Below are 14,791 nucleotides of genomic sequence, written 5' to 3'. Positions count from 1 at the left end.
TATGTTCTACCAAGAAAGACCATGAAAGATGCTTTTGTCATTTGGATTTATCATTTAAATTGTTTGTATTTTCACAGAGTGACCTGTCTCGAATATGCCTTTTTACCAACGACATACAAAGCGCAACAGAACAATTCACTCAGGCTCGTGCGTGTGACATTGCATCTTCACAAAGTGATCTCTCCTGAAGTATACATTTTTTCCAAGTAACTTTTATTGTGATAATATTATTTAGTTAGGCATTTTGGGGTAAAAATGTTCTTTTTTTCTTCAATTTCTAAAAGTGACATAGCAGCATAGCAGTAATACATATCAGCATTTTTGTTTTACCCATATGCACCGATATGTGTTAGCACTGTTTACTCAGTACTTTCCCGAGTTTTGTCATCAAAATCACAGGCATATTACTCGGGTGGGAATCAAACACCTGACCTTTGCAATGCTAGTGCAGTGTCGTATCAACTAGACCACCGAGATTGCACCATAAAGCTACAGAGGCAGTTCTAATCCTATTACATATCCTAGAAGGGTAATTTAAAACCAAAATGAATAGGCCTATATATTCTATCCCCGATGCAAATTTAACATCTATTAAACTTAGCACTAGTAGTTAATAAAGGGGACAGCTTTTTTTGAGGGTGGGGGGGGGGGGGGGTTCTTGCCGGCAATCTATTATCAAAATGTACATTTTTACCAAATGCCTTGAAGCCCTTAGTCATTAAACAAAAAAGGCATCAGATTTAACTACGGGTGCAAGTTTTATTGGAAAAGTAATGCAGTGATACTCTATTACACTTACAGGGCAGTTGACAGAGATGATGGCAGCCTGATGAAGTTCTGTTGCTGCATTTCCAACCACACAATTATAAATGTTATCATGATGAGATTCTATTGCAATGATGATCATGTTTTTCTCTCTTTTGAAGCTACTTCAGGCCTTCTTGTAGAGTGTCGGTGAACGTTTGATGTAGGCCTACTCAACTTTGTTCATCCAACCACTAAGAAACTCCAGACGGATATGACGCCCCAAGGTGCCCCACCCCAAGGTGCCCCACCCCAAGGTGCCCCATTCCAAGGTGCCCCATTCCAAGGTGCCCCACCCCAAGGTGCCCCACCCCAAGGTGCCCCACCCCAAGGTGCCCCACCCCAAGGTGCCCCACCCCAAGGTGCCCCATTCCAAGGTGCCCCACCCCAAGGTGCCCCACCCCAAGGTGCCCCACCCCAAGGTGCCCCACCCCAAGGTGCCCCACCCCAAGGTGCCCCACCCCAAGGTGCCCCATTCCAAGGTGCCCCATTCCAAGGTGCCCCACTCCAAGGTGCCCCACCCCAAGGTGCCCCACCCCAAGGTGCCCCACCCCAAGGTGCCCCACCCCAAGGTGCCCCATTCCAAGGTGCCCCACCCCAAGGTGCCCCACCCCAAGGTGCCCCACCCCAAGGTGCCCCACCCCAAGGTGCCCCACCCCAAGGTGCCCCATTCCAAGGTGCCCTTCCTCCCATACACGTACCCCAGACTCGTAATGCCGGGAAGCCTTCCATGATCTTGGGAATGGGCCTTTGTATGTTCGCCTTGTTCTTCGGACTAGCCGGGGGAGCCATATTGTTAGGTGGCCAGGGCACTGTTTTAGTAATTCCAGGTGCCATCATGTTCGTTATTGGTGTCATCTGTGCCATTTTCACCGTCATATTTTTCATGCGGTGGCAGAAGCAGGAAAAGGAGAAGAAAAATGCGACCCAACAATCAGCTTTGATCAGAACTCTTGGATTTAACTCGTCAGGGACACAGTCGGCTATCGTCCATCCGCCAGCGGTGGGGGCAACTGGCGTTTATGGCCCTGGGGCAGTAAATAGCTACCAGGGGTCGCCTGTTCATCAAGGACAGCCACAAGCTTGGCAAGTACAACCCCAAGAGTATCCGCAAGTTCCTCCAGTACAATATCCGCAAGTTCCTCCTGCACAGTATCCGCAAGTTCCTCCAGTACAATATCCGCAAGCTGGAGCTCCCTACCCAACCCCAACTCAGTAAGTTTAATTTACAAAAATGGGCTCGGAATAGAGGAAAGGTATATGTTGCACCATGCACAGATTCTGTTCAATTAAATACTAGACTTTATAAGACATTTAATTTTATTACTCTCCAAAAAAAGAAGAGATGTCATTACTCGCACAAGTTTAAAAAGCACAAATATTGCAAAAGAAAAAATGCACATGAATTTAAGAATATTGTCCATACACACCCAGTCAGGCCATGTAAACTACCAGATAAAAAAAAATAACAATATTTATACTACACATTTTTTGAGATAATTTGATTAATTATTGAGTTATTTTGAGGGGAAAAGGGGGAACACTCAATTTCCTATGTTAACTGCTAAACAATTTTGTTGTAAACTGGTTAAAAAGTACGACATAATCTGCGTTATAAACAAACAACATAATGATTGATCTACCAATTTGGTTTTTAAATAATTGTGTTATAGAATGATCATTTTGAAGCTTGCTTTCATATAACTGATAACTTCCATAATCACTGTTATTTTTTTCTATTCAGGACTCTAATAACTCTTTTGCACAATGGATTAAGGGTTGAATGACCATGATAATAAATCTTCCAATCATATTTTACTTTTAATAATTGGTTACTATTTTTTGATGCAATACGACGCTATTACAGAGCCTACTTTTTCACATCTGAAAGAGATCATGTTAAGGTTTTAGTATTAATTGTTTTACAGTCATTGTAAGATGATACAACTTCGTATGTTATGATTATAAGTCAAGCTTTATTCCAGATAATGAGAGTTGACTGTTACATGGGGGCGGCCATGTTATAAGGTGACACAATGCATTATGGGAAGTAAACACTAGACTTGAGTCAGTCTGCTTATGGCATACTGCTACAGTCATCACTCACACAAATTAGACTTGTGGACAAGTCTGTCCTGAGTTTTCTCGCAAGACTGCTGTGGCCCCGCAAGACTACTGCTCTTACGACTACGGTCCCGGCAACCAGCAGTTGGCGCGAGAGCAGTGATCTAGCGAGGGCACCGCCACAACTTGACTATCTCACCCTGGCAGACCATTAACGACTTGTCCACGAGTCTACACACAATAATGACTTATTGACTCTTTGTCCCATCTGAAGGATAAAGCGAAGTGGTTGGCCAATAGTGACTTTCTTAAGTGTCAAGACTGGGACTCGAACCCCACACTCACACACACACGCTCATCAGAAACACAAAAGCTTGAGTCTGATGTGCTTGACTGCTTGTCCACAAATCTACCCACTCTCTAAAAAACTTCCCCATCTCACATTGATAGTTTATGTGTGTAGTTGCTGAAATTGCTGTTTTTCCTTTCATTTTACCACATTCCTCGCTCAATGGCTTTCTTTGTTATTTCCCCAGAGCACCATATCCTGAGCAACCCAACATTGAGGCAAAGGAACCGTCAGCCCCACCCCCATCCTATGATGACACTTTCAAAAAATAGGTAATAATCTAACAATGGGGACACCTGTATTGTTTTTTATCTTCAAGTACGCGCTAATCCTCCAATCAGATTCGCAGAATGGAGTGGTGATAAAAACCTATATTTCACGGCTAATATCACTAGTTGCGTCTCGTGTGTTCTATGTCACGCGCCAACTTTGCTTGAAGATAAATACGTTATCACACGCGTGCTCGTGAAAATACGGAAAATGTTGCGCCTCTGCTAATATGGTAAACTAAACACCCAAACTGTTCAACTCTAACGAGTCGACGATTTTGAAAATTTGAAAAGCAATAATTAACCCTAGGTTTGAGCCATTTACTGGGATCCTTTGTAGCTCTTTAATAAAACCCAACATCAATATGGTAAACTAAACACCCAACTGTTCAACTCTAACTATAAGGTGGTTGGTATGCCTTGTAATTATGTATCAGTTTAGAAGTGCAAACCTCAGTCCAACTAAATCAAACAAAACATGCAGTAAGATTTTGGAGGGTGAGGTGGTTGGGGTATTAAGAAAGGTGGCCATGTTTACATGGGTTTCAGTAGCAGTTCTTTACCAGAAATGTATGGGTACTTTTTTGTGTGTTTTATATTTGTAAAAAAATAAAGAAAATCTTAAATGTGTTCAAGATGCAGTCATTTGAAAACTTCATCCATATTTGTGGTTTGTTCGAGCTAACTTTTTGTCTTTGTTGAAATCATAAAAAAATATATATTGAAGGACAAACTTGGACCATTCATTGTACAAATTGAATATTTGCGTTTAAAAGGTTATCTTCTTTTAGTTGATGCCTAATTTGTTCTGTGTTAGAAATGCCGTCCATATGCTTAATCATTTTGCTCATTCAGTATGAATTTCATACATAATCTTTTTAAGTTGGTTTCAGTTTTGTACATGTTATACAACTTATAAATCAATAATCACAATATCGTTGTGTGCCCTGAATAATAATTACCGTTTGTTGCTCTTCAAAACTGTGTTTCCTTAAAAACGAGTATGAATAAAGTATCTTTGTTTATAATGTCATCAGGAAAGTTAAATTTTGCATGGGAATGGAAAAAATTATTTCTCAGGAGTAATTCTAGCAACAAAAACCAATAATTACGCTCTACTGTTTTGGGGTGTTTTTACTCCCCTTTTCAAAAAAGCTTTTTTTGGTGTATGGAGTTGTACTTTTTGTTCAGCAGAAACGGTTACTCCAAATCTTCTTGAGGGCACACAGCAAACTACATTTTTGTGATTTTTTGCTTCCAAAGAGCTGTTCTCAGCGCATTTTCCAAACATATTTTAATAAAAATTAATGTATTTTAAGACAATCCGTCCGTTCAAACGTTAAAATAATAAAAACTTCTTGTTGGTTTTCAGAGTAATTTTTTGATCCGTCCAGTTAGAAATAAAAATACACTCTTCCAGTTTTCTGCAGGAATGACTGATTCTTATTCATTCCATATTTTTTCTATATATTTTATATTTTCAAAAATGCACAACCATCTGTTGCTGAGCAGTTGTTTAGCAAATTCTGTGTATAATGTTTAGAGAATGTTTTGTTTGAAGAAATAAAATGTGTCTATTAAAATGTGTTATTTAAAAAAAAATACTATTGTTGGATTTATTTCACCATACTTAAAGCCACTGGACAATTGTCAAAGACCAGTCACTTGGTGTATCTCATTAAATGCATAAAATAACAAACCTGTGAAAATTTGAACATTCATTGGTCGTCCAAGTTGCGAGAGAATGGAAGGAAAAACGACCTTGTATTCTTTCTGATGCCTTGAACTTTGAGACCTCAGCTGAGGTCTCGAACTCACTGCAAATACTTAAGTGAGAAATTAATTCTTTCTCAAAAACTACATTACATCAGAGGGAGCCATTTTTCAATGTGTTATACTATCAACAGCTCTCAACTGCTCATTACCAAGTAAGTTTGTATGATACAATTTTTTTTTTCAGTATTTACCAATAGTGTCCAGTGCCTTTAATATGCCCCCAAAACAAAAAGAAGCCATTTCGTTTGACTTGAACTCTGGTACCATTCAGAAGGGCTTTTCAAAAACAACCAAAAAGATCAATATTTCCCCAGAATAAAGCTGATATCCTCGTTAACTACAAAGGCATCAGTAAAGCACATACTGCAACATCTAAGAGCATAATATCACAATTTCAAGAGTGGCCCTAATTTGATTCAAATATGCTGAACTTGCTCCTTGTGAGTATTCCACATTTTGACAAAAAGTTGATAACAAATGCTGGATCGATCATTCAATGACCCAATTGATTAAATTCTGGACTTACCCCTTGTGATTTGTTTAAATTTTGACCCAAATTCAATCAAAAATGCTGGAATAAAACATTGTTAACGGTACACATTTTGATTTTGTTCAATATTTGACCACAATTTAATTTGATATAAATACTGGACTAACTTGTGAGTTTTTCATTATTAAATTAACAGCAACTCTATTAAAATTGGATTTCATTTAAAAAAAAAAAAAAAAAAAGTTGACCATACCAAAATCTTTAACCAAAATTCTGTAAAATGCTGGCCCTCTTAAGATTTTAGAATTTGGCCCAAATTTGATTAAAATGCCGGACCCCTGTCATGATTTGAAATATTATGAATTGTAATAAATTTTACTGTATTGGGTTATAATCACCATACAAACTTTTGTTTTAATAGTTGCAAAGATTACGAAAACAGGACACTATTGATTCCTCTAAAATGAAAACAGAGGGCGCTGTTGTACTTTTTGAGGCGTGGTTTGTTTGTATACAATAAAATATGCCAGTTACCAGTAGCTGCGGCTGCTATGAGTCACATTATTCACATATTATTTGTCGAAGATGGTCGAAGCCATTCGATTCTTTGAGAACACAGTAAGTCTAGCCTGTGTAAAGTTTACGTACAGTATATTATTTTCGGAGTACTGGTGGTGGTCACTATCTCCTACTCTAACTAAGATCTAATGAGGGAGTAAGTATCATGTCACCTCTCTCAGAACTCGGTCTCACTCTCATTGATTGCTGTTTGTTGTGTGGACAATAGTTGCAATTTTTATAACGTTATCGTAGTTGCGATAACGTAACCCTCCTACGCCGTCGGCAGGAGGGTTACGTTATCGCAACTAACGTTATCGCAACTATAGTTTTATTTGCAAATTGTTGTTCTATTCTTGGCGGGTTGTAGTAGTTGTATTCTATCTTAATTCTAATCTCTTGGGCATATTTTTTATAGAAATAACTTATTTATAACTAGCTAGACTAGCTATAGACCAATTCCTCCATGGCTAGACCATAAAGCCATTGTTAGCTGTATGAGAAAGGCTCATTGTTTCGAAATTTGTCATTATTGGTCGTAGCGTAGTACGGACATGACCTGGTTGCATTAACGTAACCCTCCCCCCGACGGTGTAGCGGAGGCTTCGCTCCGGGGATCACCGAGGGATCACCGAGGGATCACCGAGGGAGTCATAGTTTTAAACCATTGCACGAGTAAAAGCAGTCAATATTTGTTTTATAACACCCCAAACATTTCTAAATACTGTACTATTATTATTAAGTTACAGACCTGAATGCTACAATCCACGGACGACGCGAATACAGATTGCAAACACTTTTACTTACTGTGCTGCATGTAGTGTCGTGCAATCCGAAATGGTTACAGACTATTAATTTATCATCCTCATACACGCAACGGACGTCTGGGTACTGCACGCCGTGTGCTAGTCTGTCGGACTAGCGCACGGCGCCGTGTGCTAGTCTTCGGACTAGCGCATGGCAAACCGACGCACTATCACACGGCCGTCGTCTAGCAAAACTAAGACATGTCATGTGACGCGCTCTAAACCAATGAGCAGGCAGAATACTTGCAAGGGGTGTTATAACACTGTTTACTCAGTACTTTCCCGAGTTTTGTCAACAAAATCACTAGGCATATTACTTGGGTGGGATTCAAACACCTGACCTTTGCAACATGCTAGTGCAGTGTGGTATCAACTAGACCACCGAGATTGCACCATAAAGCTACAGAGGCAGTTCTAATCCTATTACATATCCTAGAAGGGTATTTTAAAACCAAAATGGATAGGCCTATATATTCTATCCCCGATGCAAATTTTACATCTATTAAACTTAGCACTAGCAGTTAATAAAGGGGACAGCTTTTTTTGTGGTTGGGGGGGGGGGGGGTTCTTGCCGGCAATCTATTATCACAATGTACATATCCTAGAAGGGTATTTTAAAACCAAAATGAATAGGCCTATATATTCTATCCCCGATGCAAATTTAACATCTATTAAACTTAGCACTAGCAGTTAATAAAGGGGACAGCTTTTTTTGAGGTTGGGGGGGGGGTCTTGCCGGCAATCTATTATCACAATGTACATATCCTAGAAGGGTATTTTAAAACCAAAATGAATAGGCCTATATATTCTATCCCCGATGCAAATTTAACATCTATTAAACTTAGCACTAGCAGTTAATAAAGGGGACAGCTTTTTTTGTGGTTGGGGGGGGGGGGGGTTCTTGCCGGCCAACTATTATCACAATGTACATATCCTAGAAGGGTATTTTAAAACCAAAATGAATAGGCCTATATATTCTATCCCCGATGCAAATTTAACATCTGTTAAACTTGGCACTAGCAGTTAATAAAGGGGACAGCTTTTTTTGTGGTGGGGGGGGGGGGGGGGTTCTTGCCGGCAATCTATTATCATAATGTACATTTATACCAAATGCCTTGAAGCCCTTTAAGCCCATTAAAGGCAATGGACATTATTGGTAATTGTCAAACACTAGCCTTCACAGTTGGTGTGTCTCAACATGCATAAAATAACAAACCTCAATCGGCTCAGTCGGTCATCGAACTTGCGAGATAATAATGAAAGAAAGAACACCCATGTCACACAAAGTTGTGTGCGTTTAGATGGTTGATTTCAAGACCTCAAGTTCTAAATCTGAGGTCTCAAAACCAAATTCGTGGAAAGTTGCTTCTTTCTCGAAAACTATGGCACTTCAAAGGGAGCCATTGCTCACAATGTTTTATACTATCAACATCTCCCCATTACTCATCACCAAGAAAGGTTTTATGCTAATAATTATTTTGAGTAATTATCAATAGTGTCCACCGCTTTAAACAAAAAAGGCATCAGATTTAACTACTGGTGCAAGTTGTGTATATTGGAAAAGTCATGCAGTGATACTCTATTACAGGGCAGTTGACAGAGATGATGGCAGCCTGATGAAGTTCTGTCGCTGCATTTAGACACCGTACCACACAATTAATAAATGTTATTATGATGAGATTATATTGCAATGATGATCATGTTTTTCTCTCTTTTGAAGCTACTTCAGGCCTTCTTGTAGAGTGTCGGTGAACGTTTGATGTAGGCCTACTCAACTTTGTTCATCCAACCACTAAGAAACTCCAGACGGATATGATGCCCCAAGATGCCCCACCCCAAGGTGCCCCACCCCAAGGTGCCCCATTCCAAGGTGCCCCATTCCAAGGTGCCCCACCCCAAGGTGCCCTTCCTCCCATACACGTACCCCAGACTCGTAATGCCGGGAAGCCTTCCATGATCTTGGGAACGGGCTTTTGTATGTTCGCCTTGTTCTTCGGACTAGCCGGGGGAGCCATATTGTTAGGTGGCCACAGCACTTTTTTAGTAGCCCCAGGTGCCATCATGTTCGTTATTGGTGTCATCTGTGCCATTTTCACCGTCATATTTTTCATGCGGTGGCAGAAGCAGGAAAAGGAGAAGAAAAATGCGACCCAACAATCAGCTTTGATCAGAACTCTTGGATTTAACTCGTCAGGGACACAGTCGGCTATCGTCCATCCGCCAGCGGTGGGGGCAACTGGCGTTTATGGCCCTGGGGCAGTAAATAGCTACCAGGGGCCGCCTGTTCATCAAGGACAGCCACAAGCTTGGCAAGTACAACCCCAAGAGTATCCGCAAGTTCCTCCAGTACAATATCCGCAAGTTCCTCCTGCACAGTATCCGCAAGTTCCTCCTGTACAATATCCGCAAGCTGGTACTCCCTACCCAACCCCAACTCAGTAAGTTTAATTTACAAAAATGGGCTCGGAATAGAGGAAAGGTATATGTTGCACCATGCACAGATTCTGTTCAATTAAATACTAGACTTTATAAGACATTTAATTTTATTACTCTCCAAAAAAAGAAGAAATTTCATTACTCGCACAAGTTTAAAAAGCACAAATATTGCAAAAGAAAAAATGCACATGAATTTAAGAATATTGTCCATACACACCCAGTCAGGCCATGTAAACTACCAGATAAAAAAAAATAACAATATTTATACTACACATTTTTTGAGATAATTTGATTAATTTTTGAGTTATTTTGAGGGGAAAAGGGGGAACCTTTTAATCTGCGTTATAAACAAACAACATAATGATTGATCTACCAATTTGGTTTTTAAATAATTGGGTTGTAGAATGATCATTTTGAAGCTTGCTTTCATATAACTGATAACTTCCATAATCACTGTTTTTTTTTTCTATTCAGGACTCTAATAATTCTTTTGCACAATGGATTAAGGGTTGAATGACCATGATAATAAATCTTCCAATCATATTTTACTTTTAATAATTGGTTACTATTTTTTGATGCAATACGACGCTATTACAGAGCCTACTTTTTCACATCTGAAAGAGATCATGTTAAGGTTTTAGTATTAATTGTTTTACAGTCATTGTAAGATGATACAACTTCGTATGTTATGATTATAAGTCAAGCTTTATTCCAGATAATGAGAGTTGACTGTTACATGGGGGCGGCCATGTTATAAGGTGACACAATGCATTATGGGAAGTAAACACTAGACTTGAGTCAGTATGCTTATGGCATACTGCTACAGTCATCACTCACACAAATTAGACTTGTGGACAAGTCTGTCCTGAGTTTTCTCGCAAGACTGCTGTGGCCCCGCGAGACTACTGCTCTTACGACTACGGTCCCGGCAACCAGCAGTTGGCGCGAGAGCAGTGATCTAGCGAGGGCACCGCCACAACTCGGCTATCTCACCCTGGCAGACCATTAACGACTTGTCCACGAGTCTACACACAATAATGACTTATTGACTCTTTGTCCCATCTGAAGGATAAAGCGAAGTGGTTGGCCAATAGTGACTTTCTTAAGTGTCAAGACTGGGACTCGAACCCCACACTCACACACACACGCTCATCAGAAACACAAAAGCTCGAGTCTGATGTGCTTGACTGCTTGTCCACAAATCTACCCACTCTTTAAAAAACTTCCCCATCTCACATTGATAGTTTATGTGTGTAGTTGCTGAAATTGCTGTTTTTCCTTTCATTTTACCACATTCCTCGCTCAATGGCTTTCTTTGTTATTTCCCCAGAGCACCATATCCTGAGCAACCCAACATTGAGGCAAAGGAACCGTCAGCCCCACCCCCATCCTATGATGACACTTTCAAAAAATAGGTAATAATCTAACAATGGGGACACCTGTATTGTTTTTTATCTTCAAGTACGCGCTAATCCTCCAATCAGATTCGCAGAATGGAGTGGTGATAAAAACCTATATTTCACGGCTAATATCACTAGTTGCGTCTCGTGTGTTCTATGTCACGCGCCAACTTTGCTTGAAGATAAATACGTTATCACACGCGTGCTCGTGGAAATACGGAAAATGTAACGCCTCTGCGCCCATATCCAACTAATCCTTCTGCCTCGTTGGATATGGGATGCAGAACACTATATTTTTCCGTATTCTATTTGCGCTTGTGTGATAACTTATAGAATCATGATATCAAATGGTCTATTGCATTTGGGGAGGGGGTGTTTGTCAAAGGTTGTTGACTCAAACTCAATAATGTACAGAATGTGGGTTGGAATTCTGCCCTTGGCCCAATTTCTTGAAGCTGTTGAGCAAAAAAATACTGCTTGACAAATGTCTTTACTCCGCAAAAATTTAGCAGGATACCAGCCACACAGCAATACAAACGTAATTTTTGCTGGTAACCTCTTTCTGTTTTAAATCGATACTTTTTTGTGCTTAGCAAGTTTTTGTGCTTACAGGCTTTATGAAATTAGGCCCAGGTCAGTTGCAACACTTAAATTGTCCTTTAGTATAATTACTTTATTTAAACCAGGGGTACAAATTGCGATTTACAAATTCTCTGTTGTCAAAAAATGCCAAAGAAACGGGATAGAAACACCAGCCTGATGAGTCATGTTGGCTCTGGACCGACTTTACTTTATTCATCCAGGGATGTTTTTGGACGGCCTATCATAATCCCTAACTGCATGCCATGACTCTGTTTTGACAGCTTTTATACTAACTAGTTGCAATGAACAGATCCCTGAAACATTAAAAAGTGGCCTACCAGGACAGAGTTAGTTAACTTTGACACAGTTTAAAGTCCCTGCTGGGTTCGAGAACATTATCCCCTTGTTGCTATGAATTCATTTTAGCAGTGAACAAAGATCCTGTATCAAAATGTAGATTCTGGCTGAGGTATTTTGAACATGAGTGAGATTGTAGCTATATACAAGCTCTTAGCGCCACTTAAAAGGAGAATTTTCAAAATCGTTCTTTTAGTTTCTTTCATTTATTATTTGTTTTAAAGGCAGTGGACACTATTGGTAATTACTCAAAGTAATTATTAGCATTAAACCTTACTTGATAAGGAGTAATGGGGAGAGGTTGATAGTATAGGCGATGTGACCTATATTTACATTCAAACCGCCCTCTGTTGACAAAACACTATATACGTCATGTTTCGCCGGGCACCGAGTTGCGCAGTCACAGTAAGTTTGCGTACACTTTCTAGCTGGCTGCCAAAACACAAAGGTTTTGCCTGGCGGTATGCGCGCGAATCATGTTATGGTTTCGTGTGATGTCAGAGGTCACATCGTCTATAAAACATTGTGAGAAACGGCTCCCTCTGAAGCGTGTAGTTTTTGAGAAAGATGTAAAATTCCACGAATTTGAGTTTGAGATCTCAAAATCAAGCATCTGAAAGCACACACCTTCGTATGACAAGGGTGTTTTTTCTTTCATTATTATTGTGCAACTTCGACGACCAGTTGAGTTTAAACTTTCACAGGTTATTGTATTCATGTTGAGATACACCAAGTGAGAAGACCGGTCTTTGCCAATTACCAATAGTGTCCAGTGTCTTTAAACATTCATTACTCATTTTTAAGATTGGATTTAAAGGCTTTTGGATTCTTGTCGCAGTAGCTAGGCTTACTTTTATTTATCCTTGTGAGTTGCCATCCTATAATGGGCTTCCTTGCCTCATTGTTTTTGCTGTTTTTGCTTGATCTGTTAGTTTTACTGTTTCTATTTCAACATCAGTAATGATTTTTGGTTTCCAATTTGTACTTGGTGTCGCAAATATTTTAAATTGTACATAAATTATTACTTATTTCTCTCAATATATAGTAAATTGTATCTGAAATGTTGTACCTTGCATCTCATTTTTAAATTATTACCGAATAAATATTAATAATAATAAAAATAGTTAAAGAGAAGTGCTCACTGAAATTTTACCATAGTGTCTATGATAAAGCCTAGAACTATTTAGACTCTTTATTTTTAGTTAAAGGAAGCTTCATACTCTAAACAAAACTGTAATTTGTTTTTAAATATTTATCTGAAATTCTATTTGTTAGATTGTAACAAGAATATTGCAAAAATAATTCATCTTGAGGTGCCCCCTCCTAAAAACAGAGCACACACAGACAAAGGAAACATGGATCTGGTCTACAGCCGCGTTCGAATTGGACTTTTTGGTCTGGTAACTTAAACTAGGGAGTGTAGGTTACATGCTAGGTCACCTAGGTCACCATTCCTGACCAGATAACGGAAATCATGTGACAGTATTGTTCAGTTACCGGAATTGTGCAATCGCATTTGCGGCCCGTTAAGTTAACATTGTTAAGTTAATGCTACTCGAATTGGCCTCTTCTGTTCAGCCGTAATTTACCACCCCGGTAAGTTACAGACTGTTTGCAATTTGCGGCGGTAAGTCCAATGGGAACGTGGCTTAAGATACTTGACCATGGTCGAGAGAATATTTTCTTAAAAGTTTTCTTTTTAATAGTATTTAACAAAGCTTTTTATGTCCACTAGCCAAAGAGTGCTCAAAGTGCCTTCAGGAGAAACAAAAATTATATATAGTATAGAAAAATTACAAAAACATGTTTAGGCCTATTTTATTGTGATAACTTTTGGATGCTTTTTGAATATATTTGGTATGGTATTTCTCTGAAATAAGGCACCAATACTTTTTATTTTTTCAGGGAGTTAGTTTTTCGTTAATTTTTCAATATCAGTGTACGGGTAAAAACACAAATAATATTTGCTGACCCCGATGTAAGTTTAACATACATTGGATTGGCAAAGATCATCTCATAAGATATGAACCAAGAGTCATGGGGAGGGGGTGGGGCCTCCCTCCCTCCCTGTCTGCATACTTGATACAGCTTTAATGTGTACAGTGCATTTAGTTAGAAAACACACTGTGGTCACTTGTCAAAGTGGTTCATGTTTGGATGTAAATATTTGAGGACAATTTTGTGGTATACCATCTACCCCATTACGAGAGTTCTTTGGAGTTATTATGTGCAGTGGTGAATTGATCACAATCAGGCTGGAGGTTGGGCTGGATTTTTAAGGATTTAGGATGAAATTTTTTCTTCAATCCCAAACGAGGTGGAGGATGGACCCTTCCCATGAAATATGCTAATTACATTCATGCATGCGTACAGACCCTGTTGGTTGGCAAATGCCATAGAGTTGTGCACTAAGCAGACGCGCAATCGCGTCTGCGTCACACACCCATTAGACGTGTTCAAAACAGGGCGATGTTCCCTCATTTTGCCAACGAAAACGTTAGTGCATAGGCGCGCTATGTGCAATTTACATATTTCATGGGAAGGGTCTATTGCAAAGGAATGGGGTCAGTAGATGTATAGGTCATAACAACAACTGCTTATTCACAGGGTCAGGCATTCTAAGACTAACAGTCGAGTAGATGACTGTTAGGATAAAGGAATAAATTTTAATTAATTTTTTTTTTATATTCTTTAATATTTGGAGGGATTGGTTCTCACTCTAGCCAAACTGCCAAGTCTCAGAAGTTTGTAGCGTTTTTTAGTAATGTAATTAATAGCGAATGTTTTTACACCATTTGGTTGATCATCAGCGACTGAAATACAGATTGACTGAAATACCCAAACTGGTATTGGGGGAAAAGTGGTATGTGTGAAGTCTCACACACTACATGTGGGGAATT

At 39.4% G+C, this 14,791-nt stretch overlaps 1 protein-coding gene and 1 pseudogene across 2 annotated transcripts; both read left to right on the top strand.

Moving 5' to 3' along the window:
• The first annotated feature begins 1,018 nt into the window (after positions 1–1,018).
• On the top strand, positions 1,019–8,857 carry LOC139944161 (uncharacterized; annotated as a pseudogene).
• LOC139944521 (uncharacterized) lies at positions 6,258–13,664 on the top strand. Of its 2 annotated transcripts, none has more exons than XM_071941563.1 (3): positions 6,258–6,370; positions 8,837–9,554; positions 10,883–13,664. In XM_071941563.1, exons 2-3 carry the CDS (start codon positions 8,929–8,931, stop codon positions 10,965–10,967), a joined length of 711 nt encoding a protein of 236 aa, XP_071797664.1. In that variant the 5' UTR covers positions 6,258–6,370; positions 8,837–8,928; the 3' UTR covers positions 10,968–13,664. The 2 variants fall into 2 exon arrangements, with proteins under 2 accessions (XP_071797664.1, XP_071797665.1); XM_071941564.1 differs by having other exon boundaries at positions 6,289–6,467.
• Positions 13,665–14,791: the final 1,127 nt, after the last annotated feature.

Source organism: Asterias amurensis, chromosome 11, assembly GCF_032118995.1.
Source record: "Asterias amurensis chromosome 11, ASM3211899v1".
In the NCBI taxonomy this organism is placed as follows: Eukaryota; Metazoa; Echinodermata; class Asteroidea; order Forcipulatida; family Asteriidae; genus Asterias; species Asterias amurensis.
The sequence above is the reverse complement of the archived record's forward strand: the minus strand, read 5'-3'. Positions and strand labels throughout refer to the sequence as shown.

What these genes read in the sequence shown, in the direction of transcription:
- LOC139944521 (XM_071941563.1), top strand. Translation starts at nt 8,929, where the DNA reads ATGATGCCCCAAGATGCCCCACCCCAAGGTGCCCCACCCCAAGGTGCC. An exon ending in CCCTACCCAACCCCAACTCA is followed by an intron (nt 9,555 to 10,882) that starts GTAAGTTTAATT and finishes TTATTTCCCCAG; the next exon opens with AGCACCATATCCTGAGCAAC.